Genomic DNA, 14,004 nt, shown 5'->3' on the forward strand with positions numbered 1-14,004 from the left:
ATTCCTCCCTCTCCCCACCAGATAGGATTTTCAGCTGGTAACTTATTGCAGTGCAGATTCAAGCTTCAAGGACTCCCTTCCCTCTTAAATTTGAAAAGATATGTGGGCCAGCTTTCATACCATTAAGTGTTCTCCTTATCATTTACACTCCACAAGCATAGGATTGTTCCATCCATACGAGGCAAGGCCTATCTGAAAAGTTACAGCTCTCTCAGATGTCTGACATAGGTAACGTTATCCAAAGAAATAATGAAATGCCTTGTGGGTTATGAGTCATGAATACAATGTCAGTTCTGTAAAAGCAGAACAGATGACTACGTTCAGGTGGGTGGAAATCTTCAAAAGCAATAAAGCAGCCAGCCTCTGTTTCTAATGATGTCCATGGAGGTCTGATCAGCGTCAGCAATATGAAGCCAAGACTGAGTCCTTCTGGAAAAAGCCTTACTAGCACTTGTATGTGCTGACAGAATTAGCTTTTGAGTTTTTATTTTTCTCAAGTGTTTTGCTGGGAGCAATGGATCAGTGCCCTGGATGCATGTTCTGTACCTGGCATTCAGGTACAGCTGATCCAGCCTAGGAGTGGGAGCTGAATGCCCTCTCAAGATTCGTTTTTCATGAGTCCATGACATCTAAATGGCAATTAAAAAAAATAAATCAATCAGATCCTGACTGTACCTTTATTTGCCTGAAGGCCTTTGAAGCACTGTACTTTAGTCAGGGCTGAGGTTATGGCTTTTGTGCCTCTTTTCATCTGGGCTACACAGCAGCATGTTAAGACTTCCTTACACCCAGAAGTTGCTCTGCATTTATTGTACCTGCATAAATCCACATGGTAATAGGTACTCAAACATACCACTGTTGAGCCACTGCTTAATAGGTCCTCATGCACCAGCTGAGAGCCAGTAGTCATTCACTTAACTCTAAACAACTTACTTGCAAGCCAAGGTAAGTGCCCACAGCCTGGTATTTTCTTTGAGCTGAGAGCAGTGTTACTAGATGGTTCCTACAGCTCACCTAGCTTGTTGGAATCTTACACTGCAGTGACTTGATCACATAGCTGAGTCCTAAGCTACTGACAGGTGGGTATTTATACCAGTGCAACAGAGTCCTCAGTGTTGAGGACCTTGATTCACCAAGATTAAAAACAAACCCAACACACACACTTTCTGGAAGAACTCGTTGGGTTGTGGCTCACATGGCTGGAAAGGATGACAATGGTAAGGGTGACAAAGGTAAGGATGTTGCTGTATCTCCCAGCCTCACTATAGGGATATCTGGGATATCTGGGCTGCTAATGAAGTACCAGGTGAATCACAATAGCTTACAGCTCAGTATTTTCAGACAAACTGAAACCAAAGCCAGCTCAGCCATCAGTGCAGTGGAAGGAGGTAGGCAGAAGACCATGGTTCCAAGCCCCAACAACATATGATACCCATCTCTTTAATGGTCTGGTTTGCCATGCACCCCACCATATACTACAGACACCTGCTATTAAGCCAATTGGTCTGGGGAAGCCTAGGACACCTAGGAACAGTAATTTCAGTAGTTGTCCCCTGCTAAATCATCCCTGATTGAATATCTGAGCCCTTGAATGGGTACAGAATTGTTCACAGTCCAAGGAAGAGACACCACAGAAGTCTCTCTTTTAGTGTTAGCAGCTTGTTGAGTATGGGGCCTTAGCTGGAGGCAAACACCCCTCGACTGCTGAGCATTGCTGTGATTTGGCTCTAGAAACTGCTGCATGAGGTATGATACCTGGTGATTAGTGCATCTGACACATGGAGTGCTAGGGAGGACCTTGGGCAAATGCATGCCAGAGAAATATGTAAAGTGGGAAAAACAAGGGCCTCACCAGCATAACGAACTAGACTTGGTGAGGCTGAAGGACTGAGCTATAGGATCAATGCCTACAGCTGTCAACAAGCAGAGTGCTCCAGAGATCAACCCTGGGCTCAACATTGTCATCTTTATCAGTCACCTGGCTGATGTGACAGGCTGTACTCTCGGCAAATTTGCTGATGACACTAAATTGGAGGATGGGTTGACACATGTACCAGTAGAGCATCATCCCAGAGGGACTGTGAGACACTAGAGGATTAGCCCCCTCCCCCCAAAAACCCCAGAACAACAATAACAAAAATCATCTTGAAGTTGAACAAGAAATGCAAAGTCTGCATCTGGGGTGGGAACTGACTGGCTAAGTAAAAGTCCTGCTCAAGGAAAGCTCAACACAGGTGCCTGCCACTCCTCTTGGGTAATGTTTTTGCCAATCCCACCCTAGGAGGCCCCTTTCTCACAAGACTATGGCACTGCCTAAATGCCTAGCCAGGCATCCATCACTTCACTCTCAGACACCATCAATGCCACATGATTCTACCACCCTTATTATCGTCAGAACAAACGGAAGCCATGCTCAGGAGTCCACCGCTACCAGGTGATGCTTCCCTCCTGCACCCCTGCAAGGGCTCTCCTCATGGGACTGTGAGCCCATCTCTCCCCCAAGCACCTAGGTTCACCAGCTTCTGAACCCCCATCACCCATTCCTCTGGCAAGCACTGCCCTCAAAGCAAACGGAAACTCCACACAGGCCTCTGCCACTCCTGAGCAAAGCCTTGCCCTACATCTCATACATATCCTTCTTGTGAAACTACAAACATGCCTGAACACCTCCCAGAGCACCTCCCAGCCACACCCACACCACACTCGCAGCAAAAGGAAGCCTGGCACAGGTGTCTGTTGCTCCTGAGCAATTCTACCTAACCCCCACTAGCTGATAGGTCCCTTCTCATGAGACTTTGAGCATGCCCAAACACACAACAAATGCCCAACACTTTGCTCAGGCGTGCTATCGGCTCCTGCTTCTGCCACCCTCACTCGCCTCACAGCAAAGTGAAGTTCTCCACAGGTGCCTGCTGCTTCTGGGATAAGCATTCCCTACATATGCAGCAGGTCCCTTCTTGGGAAACTATGAATCTGCCCAAACATTCCCTGAGCACCCGCCACTTTGCTCACCCATGCCATCACTGCTGCCAGTGCTGTTGGCACAGCAAGTGGAAGCCTGGCACAAGTGCCAGCTGCTCCTGCTGCCACATCCCCTCCTAGCCCCAGACTCCCTTCTTGCAAGACTTCCAGCCCACCTGAACACCCCAAGCGCCCCTCACCTAGCTCGTGGATGCTGTCACACGTTGCTGCTGACCTCATGGCAAATAGAAACCCAGCACAGGCACCTGCTGATCCTAGGCAGCGCTTCTCCCCACTTCCCCCCTAGAAGGTCCCCTTCTCACAAAACTGCAAGCCTGGCCAAAAGTCTCCCTGAGCATGCTGGGCTTAGCTCATGAATGCCATAACTGCAGCACGTTCCTCTCACTGGTGCTGCCCTCACAGCACAAGGAAGCCACATTCAGGCCTCTGGCACCCCTGGGCAATAATTCCCACTCCAGCCTGGCAAGCTGCTTTCTGTAAAACTATAAGCCCATCCAATTCACTCCAGACCCCCAAGTACCCTGCACTTAGCTCATCAATGTTGTCACACACTCCTGATGTCCTGACAGCAAAGCCTGGCACAGGTGTCTACTGCTCTGAGGTGACACTACCTAACTCCCATGCCTGGTAGGTCCTTTGAAGACTAGAAAGTTGCAATGAAAACTCCCCTCACTCCCTTACTTCGCTCGTGAATGCTGCATGTTTCTGGTAACAGCACCGCCCTCCCAGCGAAGGGAAGTCACGGTCAGGTGTCTGCTGCTCCTAGGCAATGCCTTCACCCCTTACCTGAACAAGCCCACCCAACTGCTTCCTCCAAAGGGAGAGGAGGCACGAAGACTGCCAACACTGCCCACTTCTGGTGCCCACATCACCCTCGCACCTAAGGGGTGCCCTGCAAACCCCACTCTTTGGCCATGTGCTTCCCTCATTCTCGCAAGAAAAAGCTTATGAGGGCGAGGAACAAGCCTGTCTCAACAGCCCTCAAGCACCTGGGATTTAGCTTGGGGATGCTATTAATGCTGCCAGCACTTCCCTCAGAGCCATGCACAGGTGTCCACTGCCTCAGGCTGATGCTCCTTGGTGGATCCCTTCTTGTGAGAGGCCACAAGACAACCAGGAAGCACCCCAGTGCCCCGCACCTGAGCTCGCTAATGCTGCCCACGCTGCTCGCACTGCCCAGACCAGCTGCCTTACTGCCCTGCCGGTACTTCCCTCCTCCCTCCTCACTTCTCAGACCTGCCAAGCTCCGTCAGATGCCTCCTCCCCTGTGACATGTTGCTCCTCCCTGAGCTTCCAGGCTCTGCCCTGCCCCACACTCCTGCCCCCCAAGAGGGACGGGGAGAGCCATCTGCCTTCCCCAAACCATACAGCCCCCTCTCACCAGGCTGCCAGCCCATCTGAGTGCCCCGCGGTGCCGCTCGGATGGTGAGCAGAGTCCCACTGCCAGCGCTGCCCCACCACGCACCTTCTGCAAGGACAAAACTCCGCCCAAATGCCTCCCTGGCCACCGGCCACTTTGCTCACCAAGGCCACAGCTGCAGCCACCGCTGCCACCCACGAGTGTACTGAAGCTAGCAGGGGCACTTGTTGGTCTCGAGCAATGTGACCAGTCCCCAGCCCCCAGCCCCCATCCCCTGCCCTGTCCAGAGGACCAATGGCCCCCTGCCATTGCTGTCGCCTTCGAGGCCACGCGCAGGCTGCGCCACTACTCCCACCTCCTGGCTCTCTTCTCATGAGACTACGAGCCCGCCCAGACAACCCCAAGGCACTCAGCTCACCTGAGCCGTTGCTGCTCTCACACCGGAGGTGAGGACATGAGGGGCGTGGGGCACGGGAACACCTTTTCTCCCCCGCACTCCCCCTTTTTCCTTTATACTTCCTTCTTTCCTTCTGTTCTTCTTTTATTTTTTCTTCTTTCTTTTTTCTTCTTTTTCCATTCTTCTTTCTTCCTTCCTTCTTCCTTGCTCCAGGCAGGCTGGTAAAAGCAGTCCCTGACTGTGTTAGTCGGTGTAGCCAGCTGTATTTGTGTTGTGTGTGCAGTGTCTGTGTACCTGTCTCTTTGAAATACAAAGTCAGTGTCAGTACGCGTCAGATCTACAAATGGGATCATCAGTAGCCACATCTATCAGACTAGGACATGAAGAATCCCCTGGGTCCTGGAGTTCCCTGGATTCAGCAGCCCTCTAACAATTTCTTGATGTAGGTGATCGATGAACCAACTGCAAGAAATGCTCTGTTGGACCTACAACTAACAAACAGGGAAGAACTGGTTAAGGATGTGAAGGCTGAGGGCAGCCTTGGCTGCAGCAACCATGAGTCAAGGGGGCGTAAGATCCTGAGAGGAGTGAGTAAAATAAATATCAGCATTATAACTCTGGACATCAGAAGAGTAGATTTTGTCCTATTCAGTTCATGGGAAACTGCCCAGGAGGGCAAAGTGGCCCAGGAGAGCTGGCTGATCTTCAAGGACAGCCTCCTCAAAGTTCAAGGACAGTTTGATATACTGTTACATTGCAAGTCAAACAAGTGTGGCAGAAGACCAGCATGGATGAACATGGAGCTCTTGACTGAGCTCAGGAACAAAAAGAAGAATACAGAAGGTGCAAGTAGGGACAGGCTGCTCAGGAGGAATGCATAAGCTTTGCCTGCACATGTAGAGTGGAGTCAGGAAAGCCAAAACTCAGCTGGAGTTGAATCTAGCAAAGGAGGTGAAGGGCAATGAAAAGGGCTTTTGTAAATGCATGGGGAGCGTAATGATGTCAAAAGAAGTGAGGCTTAATGGGGCAGGGAACCTTGTGACAAAGAACATGGACAAGGCTGAGGTACTCTGCGCCCTCTTTGCCTCAGTTTTCACCGATAAGGCCTTCCATCAAGGTTCCCCAGGTCCCTGACACTACTAGCAGAGTCTGCGGATGTGAAGCAGCACTCAGAGCTGAGGAATATAGAGTTAGGAATCATTTAAGCCAGTTAGACATACACAAGTCCATGGGACCAGATAGGCTGTATCCAAGGGTATTGTCATTGCAAGGCCACTCTCTATTGTCTTTGAAAGGTCATGGCATTTGGAGGAGGCTCCTAATGGCTGGAAATAGGCAAACATCACACCCACCTTCAAGAAGGGTAAACAGGAGGATCCAGGTAATGACAGGCCAGTCAGCCTAACCTCAGTCCCTGGGAGGGTTATGGAACAAACCCTCTTAGAAGCTGTTTCTAAACACATGCAGGACCGGAAAGTGACTGGGAACAGCCAATAAAAGAGCAAATCTTGCCTAACCAACATCATCGCTTTCTATGATGACGTCCCCTGTCACTGTGAGCAGGGGAAGGGCAGTGGACGTTTTATGCCTTGGCTTTAGCAAGGCCTATAACACAGTCTCCTGGAGTCTTTTTATCATGAAGTTGGTGAGCTACAGGCTGGATAAGTGGACTACAGGGTAGATGGAAAATTGACTGGACTGCCAGGCTCAAAGAGTTATGATCAATGGTGCAAAGTCCATCTGTTAACTAGTAGGGGCATCCCTTAGGGATCAGCACTTGGACCAATACTGTTTAAGGTCTTCATTAATGACTTAGATGTTAGAACAGATTGCCCTGTCAGCAAGTTGGTAGATGACACAAAATTTCAGGGAGTGGTTGATATGCTGGAGAGAGGGGATGCTATTCAGAAGGACAAGAGCAGGCTGCAGAAATGGGCTAACTGGAACCTCATGTAGTTCACCAAAAGCAAATGCAAAGTCCTGCATCAGAAATGGAATAACTAGGAAGCAGCTTTGCAGAAAAGGAGCTGGAGGTCCTGGTGGACAATAAGCTGAATATGAGCCAGTAGTGTGCTCTTGCAGTAAGCAAGTAGGCAGCAGGTCAGGGAAGCAATCCTTCCTCTCACCACTTGGGAGACCACGTCCGGGGTACTGTGTCCGCTTTTGGCCTTCCCAGTACAAGAATGATGCTGACGCACTGGAGTGAGTCCAGTGGAAACCAGCAAGCTGGTCAGGAGGCTGGAGCACATAGCCTACCTGGAGAGGTCTTTTTTCAGCCTGGAGAAGAGAAAGCAAAGGGAAGACCTTATTGCTGACTGGAAGATGCAGCAAAGATGAAGCCAGACTGTTACTGGAGGTGCACAGCGATAGGCCAAGAGGCAAAAGACACAACCTGAAACATTAGGCATTCTGATTAGATAGTGGGAAAACTTTTTTTACCATGAGGGTGGGCAAATACCACAGCAGGTTGCCTGAAGAGGTTGTAGACTCTATCCTTACAGATGCTCAAGACTTGACTGGACAAAACCCTGAGCAACCTGATCTAATTAGACCTACTTTGAGCAGGTCTAGCTGGTTGAACTGGATGCCTTCAATCCCTTCCAACCTCAGCTATCCTGTGATTCTATAAAACAAGTATTTGCAGCTAATTTTTCTAAAGGACTCAGTTCCTGTCTGAGTGGTACAATCATTTTCTAAAAGAGGTGGGTAGATTGAGTCCAGAACCTTTTGGAGACCATTCATAAATTTTCATGAGGATAGATGCCAAGTGCCAGCCTCTTTTGATAATCTAGTCTTTTAACTGTGTTTTAAAACTTTAACAGAGGGAGGAATATAAAAATTGCATCTCTGCTAAATGTGTGGGAGATATTCCTCATAGATTGATGTCTGCCTAAAAAAATACAGTTTTTTCACCCAAACAAATGAAAAGTCCTTAGTTAACTGTAAAACAATTTAGTTGGTGTCCTTAATTTTATTTAATAATGTTCTACAGGGAAAGACAAAGTTTCTCTTACTTGTTTTCTGTTTTAAACAATGATAGCACCCTTACTGGAGAATATTGGCGGTTCTAAGTAGGCTTGTCACAACAGCAGCACTAACATATGATTTGTAAGAGTCTCTGCATTATCATCAGCCGTTGTAATACTACTGGAGCGTTTGCATTTGCATAGGTGTTTTTATGAAGAAAAGGCATCTTTTTTAAACATTCTGTGATTCCAGAAGTGCTTTCCAGGGTAGAATCTTTCCCATATAGTAGGTGTGTGGGCTTGTTTTTTTCAGGTACTATATGTATATTGATTTTCAGAGTCAACATATGCAAAAAAAAAAAATCTTAATTTTTTTTTGGTATAGAGAGGTATATATTTGTAATGCATTTTAGTTCTTTGTTTTTTAGTTATGAATCTGTATACACAAGCTCATGCGGGTTTAAACTGCATGGGTTTAATTAAGCTAATCCAAACCCTTCTCCGAGTGCTTATTTCAAACTCTAGTTTTGTTGAAATCAGTTGAATGCAAACTGAAAGTCTGTTTACACAGGTCTTCTTTTTGGTTTTACTGTACTGTTACAAAGCTCATTTCAGGTTAGGTTTGCATGAGAATCTTCCTGCCTTTGCTATACTACTGAGCATGTGGGAAGGATTAGGGAAATAGGGCTAGTAGAGCAGATGGATACATAGCCTGCCTGCTAAATACCAGCAAAACAGTCTGCCAGAGAGAAAAATAGTTTTTCACATTAGGTGACAGACAGACATTCACACTGCAAAAAGCTGTACCTGTTCCAAGTATTATCCCCACCGCTTGCTTAGCTGACAACAGATCGTGTTAAATATGCCCTAACTCATTTCAGAGAAATGTGAGTTATCGTGAGCAGTCGACAAGGGGGGCTGCAGCTGATACGGCTGAAGCCTTTCAGAAGAGTTACAAGCAGCAGAGAGCAGGCAGTGAAGGCGTACAGCAGCCTAGCCACCTCCAGGAGAGCACTTCACTCTTTCTTCTTTTCACTTTTATCTTCTGCTCTTCAAGAAAGAGGTAGAAACCACAACTCCACAAGGGGGCTCTGCCAACATGGATCTTAGTAACACAAACTCTTCCAGCCCAGACGCTCTGAGTGATGTCAATTCAAACCTTGCCTGTAGACAAGGCCTTTTGTTGCTTTTATGAAAAATGGTCTTAAAATAAACCAAAATATGCCTGATTTGGCATGACATAAAAGCACCATTTTTGAATCAGAGTCTCTAAAGCAGTTTAAATTTCGGACTTTAAAAGTGGTATAGTTGTAGTTGGTAATGTTGTTGTTAACGTAATCAGTATTGCAGTTCACTCTAGGTCCCCTCCAGCGGAAGCAGCTAATACAGGGGGCCTAGCCGATAGATGTTGTGTGATCTACATGTGCCGGGAACGTGTATAAATGACAAGGAAATTACTTGGATGCCTTTTTTTATACTAGGTCTCCCGTAGCTGAGAAGACTTGTACCAGCAATAGTTTAGAAAAGTCCGGTGTAGGCGAGGCTTTTGAGCTCAGTCACATAGGGAAAATACTACCCTATATGAGAAAAATATCTTCCTCCTATGCAAAACGGAACACAGTACAGAGGAAGGGGCATTTGAACAACACACACTGAGCAATGTAAGACAGCTGAGCTGCTTAAGTCTCCTTATATCTTTTAATACAACCCCCACTGAAATTCTGAATTACACATTAACTGTGTAATGGTAATCACAAAAATATCAGGAGAAGATACATTCCAGTTCAAGGAGACGTCTGTCCCATAAAGCGCAGAAGAAAAATCGGGTGGTGAAGGTCATTTAAATGCCATTGTACATGTCCCCCGGAACAATCAGCTAGGCTAGCATCTGTCAAATAATAGCATCTGTCAAATTCACAGGGCTTGACTGCTTGCTGCTATTAGTAGAAGCAGCCACTGTGATTACTAGCACTAAAAGATATATAGGTGTAAACAGCCAGAGCAGCAGTGACATAGGAGGATGAAAGCTGGGTACAATACACAGGAAAAGCAGCTGCAGCTTTAGAGAACTAGTGCTTACTAGCTGGCGCTAGAGTGGGCTCCTTCCTCGTGGCACAAGGCTCACATGACCACCATGATGTCTTCCAGTGGCTTTCGGGTCAGTGCAGGCACAGTGGCGTCTTTCTTGGGATAGCCGACAGGGAGCAGCAAGAGAAGCTTCTCGTTAGCTGGGCGCTGGAGCAGCGCCCGCAGGTGCGGGCCACAGTTCAGCGGTGTGGAGGTCACTGTGTATAGGCCTGCATTCTGCAACAAGACAGACAGGAACAGCTCAACAGGAGGAAGAATGAGATAGAGGTCAGTGCTCTGTATTTGTATCTGTTATTCTCATGAGCTCTGTACTCATTCTCATATTGATTAACCCAGAAATACTGCTTCATTAAACTGTTCTGCAGGCTTTAGAACATCTAATTTACTAATAGCCACAGTAACTAAGTGGCTAACTCAAAAAAAAAAAAAAGTCTATGTTTCTTGCAGAAAATTACAGCATTCCTCCAGTGCAGCAGGAGCCCAGGATAATGGAAACAGCCCTGTTCTGCCTGACATGTCTGCAGGTTGTACAGCAGGAGTTTGCATGAAGCAATCAGTGTAATAGGGGTTCCATTTTAATCAACAGCAAAGTTGAGAAGCAGTTGTGGGGATATTGCTGGAATATCATCCCGTGGGGTTAATCTGGCTCATGCTGATAAATGCTTTGGTTCTTGTACCCATGTGGCTGGCAGAAAGACGTCTTACAGCTTTGTGAGTGCTTATTCCTCAACAGCTGTACCTCTCAGGGAGAGGCGGCAGAAGAGTCTGTTGCCATATCTCACAGTGGCCAATATTTTGGCTTACAGCAGAACCCGAAAATACGCCTGTGCATCCTTCCCCCTCTCATAAAAAAATCTCACAAAAAAGCTAAACCATCTGACAAATAGTCAGATAGTTGACACTATCCAAAATATGAACACGCAGCTGAGGGGCATACTGAGAGTTGTGCCTGAGGATTTCAGTCTCTCCCTCTATTTAAGGCAAGTGTTTTTGGGAGGCTTCAGGCTATAAAAGATAGCCAGGGAGACATGCGCAGGCAGTGAACTTCTCATGTTAAGTAACATCTAGGATTCTGTGAAGAGGAGGACAGCTAGTAGCAGTGATGCTGAGTATTATGGGTCCGTGGCACTGACTGTGTTCTTTAATGTTGTCAATTAATTTCTAAGAGCTGGGAAGGAGACAGTACTAAATTACTCAACAGTTGGTAGGGAGTCTCGGAAGTCTCACTCGGTGATGGGCTTGCTCGGAGGAAAATGGAGCCTCTAATTAGAGCAAGGCTCTAGTGACACGCTGCTGCTTCTGCCCCGTTCCCTGTGCGTCCCCTTTGTTCTTAGATCCGTGGAGGAAAAGTACAGACCCCTGTGCAGTTGCAGAGCAGCAGCATTCTCGTGACGTGCTCCTGCACTGCTCCCTTCTCAGATCTCCCACCCTGGAGATCCTCCTACAGCACAGCAATGCGGGCAGGGAACTGCCGCTCAAAACGGAACAGAGGAGAAATGGCAGTTCCCGGTAGGAAATTGGCCTAATATAAAAGATGGCATCTTGCTATTATCCTGTTGACAGGCCAAACTAATAACTGGAATATCTTCACTATTTAAACACTTCTGCAATCACATCAGATATAACAAGAAAAACTGAACACTGAGTAACCAAAGAGAAAATCAAATATGCTGCTCTTTAGAAATCAGTTCGTCTTCAGAAATGCTTCAGAAAGATTGATGGAAATGGTACAACCTGTTCTGTGAAATATGTCCATGATATTTTTTTTTCCAGCACTAAAAATAATTTCGGGTCAAGTCATTTTTTAAGGGTTTACTGAAAGTAAAAATGCTGGTATGGAACTGTACAGCCATGCTTTGGTAACCTGCAGACCCTTGTCAGCCCTGTTAAAAAAAAGCAGTAATCACAGATGCTGAAGTCTGTGCACGGAGAACAGCGACAACTCTGTGAGGTAAGCTGCATTACATTTTTATTCTTGTTAACGAGTACCGAGGACAGGAATCACCTTCTCAGACACGGGCCCAGGCAGAGCCAGCACTAGCATTTCTCATGTTAATGAGAATTGAGTATTTAAGCAGGAAAATTCACTTTGAGTGAATTAGTTATTCAAAGAATAACTTTAAAACTCAAAACTAAGACATATTGCCAGGAATTGGAGCAGTTCCAGGGGACTGCTAATGTTAAAATCTAAATTGCTTGGGTTCATTCCTCACTGGGGCAAAATAACCTTGGTATGTAATCCAGACCAATTCACTGACTCTCAGCACGGCAGTGCTCTCAACATACCTGCAGTGCGGCAAGCAGGATACCACAGGCAATAGAAACGCTAATTTCATTGTAGTAATGGGTCTTCTTTTTGCCATTTGGAAGTCTCCCATATACCTGCTTGAAAATGAGGATCAGATAAGGAGCAGCGTCCAGGTACTCTTTGATCCAGTTGGTTCTGCAAAAGAATAATGTTTAAGACAATTATTTTGCAACCTTATCGCCTTCCCATAAGTCACACTTACTGCCTGCAAAGGTGCAGTAAAGGCATGCAACAATTATAACACTAGATTAAAAGTAAGGTTAGAACAGTTAGAGCAAACGATTAGGTATTATCAGCTTACGTAGAAACCTTTCTGCAGAAAGAGGCTTGAATGGAGCTCTCATTTTTAACACATTCAGCTGTGGAGTTGATGTGCTGACCCTAAAGAGCGGAGTTGCATAAAAATGGGAGGCAGGTCTTGACCTCTTATCTATGAACTGAACTCTATGAGCATTTGCCCTTGAGACGATTTAATTCCTGGAATTCTATAGACCTGCAGCTCTCCCTGTTATCATCAGTGCCAATTTTTTTGTGGTTGCAGGAAAAACTGCTGGCAAAAATTGTCAAAACTGCTTGACCTAAGGTATTAACCTAAATATACTCGTACAGATCATTATCCTGTTTCTAAGTATTTCGGCCCTTTTAGATTTCATTTGGCTCTTAATTCAGTATTATGAGAATATACGCAATAAATATATAGGATTTAGATAAGAAAAGGTGTATTTTCTACTATTCTCACACAAAATATAAAAATACTATATTTTAGTTGTTTATATAGCAAATATGTTTTGCTGCACCCGAAAAATAAATAGCATTATGAAATAGGTTGGGCAAATTGACTCTACAAAGCCTTGCACATATGCTTCATTTGACAAGCAGTAGATTTCTTCCCATTAGGCAAGTCACTCAGAATTTGCAGGGTATTTGGAGCAATTAAATATTGCATATTTCAAAGCTTGCATAGGGTCTGGCCTTAGGGACACTTCAGTCAACAGCAAAGCTCCCAATGACTTTGGGAACTACATTGTTTGAGAAACAACAGGAGAGAATTGGGATAGGATTTCTGGCAATAGAGGTAACAGAAGAAAAATAACGATGGAGCCAAATGCTTGGACAAGTCTCAAAAAGGGGAATATATAATCTCTTTTTAATGGAGGCGATTTTATGGACCAGCTGTCAGGGCACAGTTCTAGTCATATCTTTAAGTTTTTCTTCTTAACTGTGAGTTTTAGGAATATATTAATTGGGGGGATGGAGAGAGGAAAGGAGAAAGATACTAGGAAAAAACAAGACCAGCTTCTTTTATCACTTGGGCTTTCTAAACTGTGGCACTCAGTAAGATTCCTGCCACCTTGAGATCCAAGATAAGGCTGTACAAAGGGTTGTATGTTATGTTATGTGTATACATGTGTGCTGAACATTAATGATTGTGTAATACTGAGAGTATAATTCACTTCTTTCATCCCTCTTCTGGTAAGATGGAAGCACACGGCATGTGTGTGTCTGTTAGGTGCCACATTTCACCTGACCCTTAGAACAAGGTAGCCAGCATTGCAATACAAAGACAGTAATTTTTATTGAGCTCCTGCTGGGTGAGAGCTCCGCTTTCCTCCGGAAGCAGTTTCCTCTTACCAGGTGTAAACCAGTGAAAGGGCCGCAATAGAGAGACCTTGACAACACACTGACTGGGACAGTCTCTGACCTCATCTTCTTCCTTCTCCTGTAATCAGGAAGTGGGAAATATATTACAGCTGCCCTCCTGAGCAGAGCAGGAAAACAGGAGTGTCTAAGGAGCATGGACCTGAAAGCACGTTTTTAAAATAAAGTTTTTAAAACTGAGCTGAATATTTTTAGGGTGTTCTTTCTTCCTGAAAACATATGGAACAATACAAAAAGAGAAGCT

The 14,004-nt window shown here is 45.8% G+C and overlaps 1 protein-coding gene across 11 annotated transcripts in view; it reads right to left on the reverse strand.

Annotated features, from left to right (window-relative positions):
- Positions 1-14,004, reverse strand: part of IYD (iodotyrosine deiodinase) — a 65,523-nt gene that overhangs the window by 38,518 nt on the left and 13,001 nt on the right. For 8 of the 11 annotated variants that reach the window (XM_068938750.1, XM_068938753.1, XM_068938752.1 and 5 more), the window contains 2 exons: positions 12,080-12,236; positions 9,786-10,009 (listed from right to left, as the gene is read on the reverse strand). In XM_068938750.1, the coding sequence (XP_068794851.1) occupies positions 9,827-10,009; positions 12,080-12,236 (340 nt within the window). In that variant the 3' untranslated portion in view covers positions 9,786-9,826. Of the gene's footprint in view, positions 1-8,158; positions 10,010-12,079; positions 12,237-13,733; positions 13,822-14,004 lie in introns of those variants that run through there. The other 3 variants (XM_009685823.2, XM_009685824.2, XM_068938749.1) reach the window with 3 other exon arrangements.

The sequence above is a fragment of the Struthio camelus genome, chromosome 3 (assembly GCF_040807025.1).
Source record: "Struthio camelus isolate bStrCam1 chromosome 3, bStrCam1.hap1, whole genome shotgun sequence".
NCBI classification, from domain to species: Eukaryota; Metazoa; Chordata; class Aves; order Struthioniformes; family Struthionidae; genus Struthio; species Struthio camelus.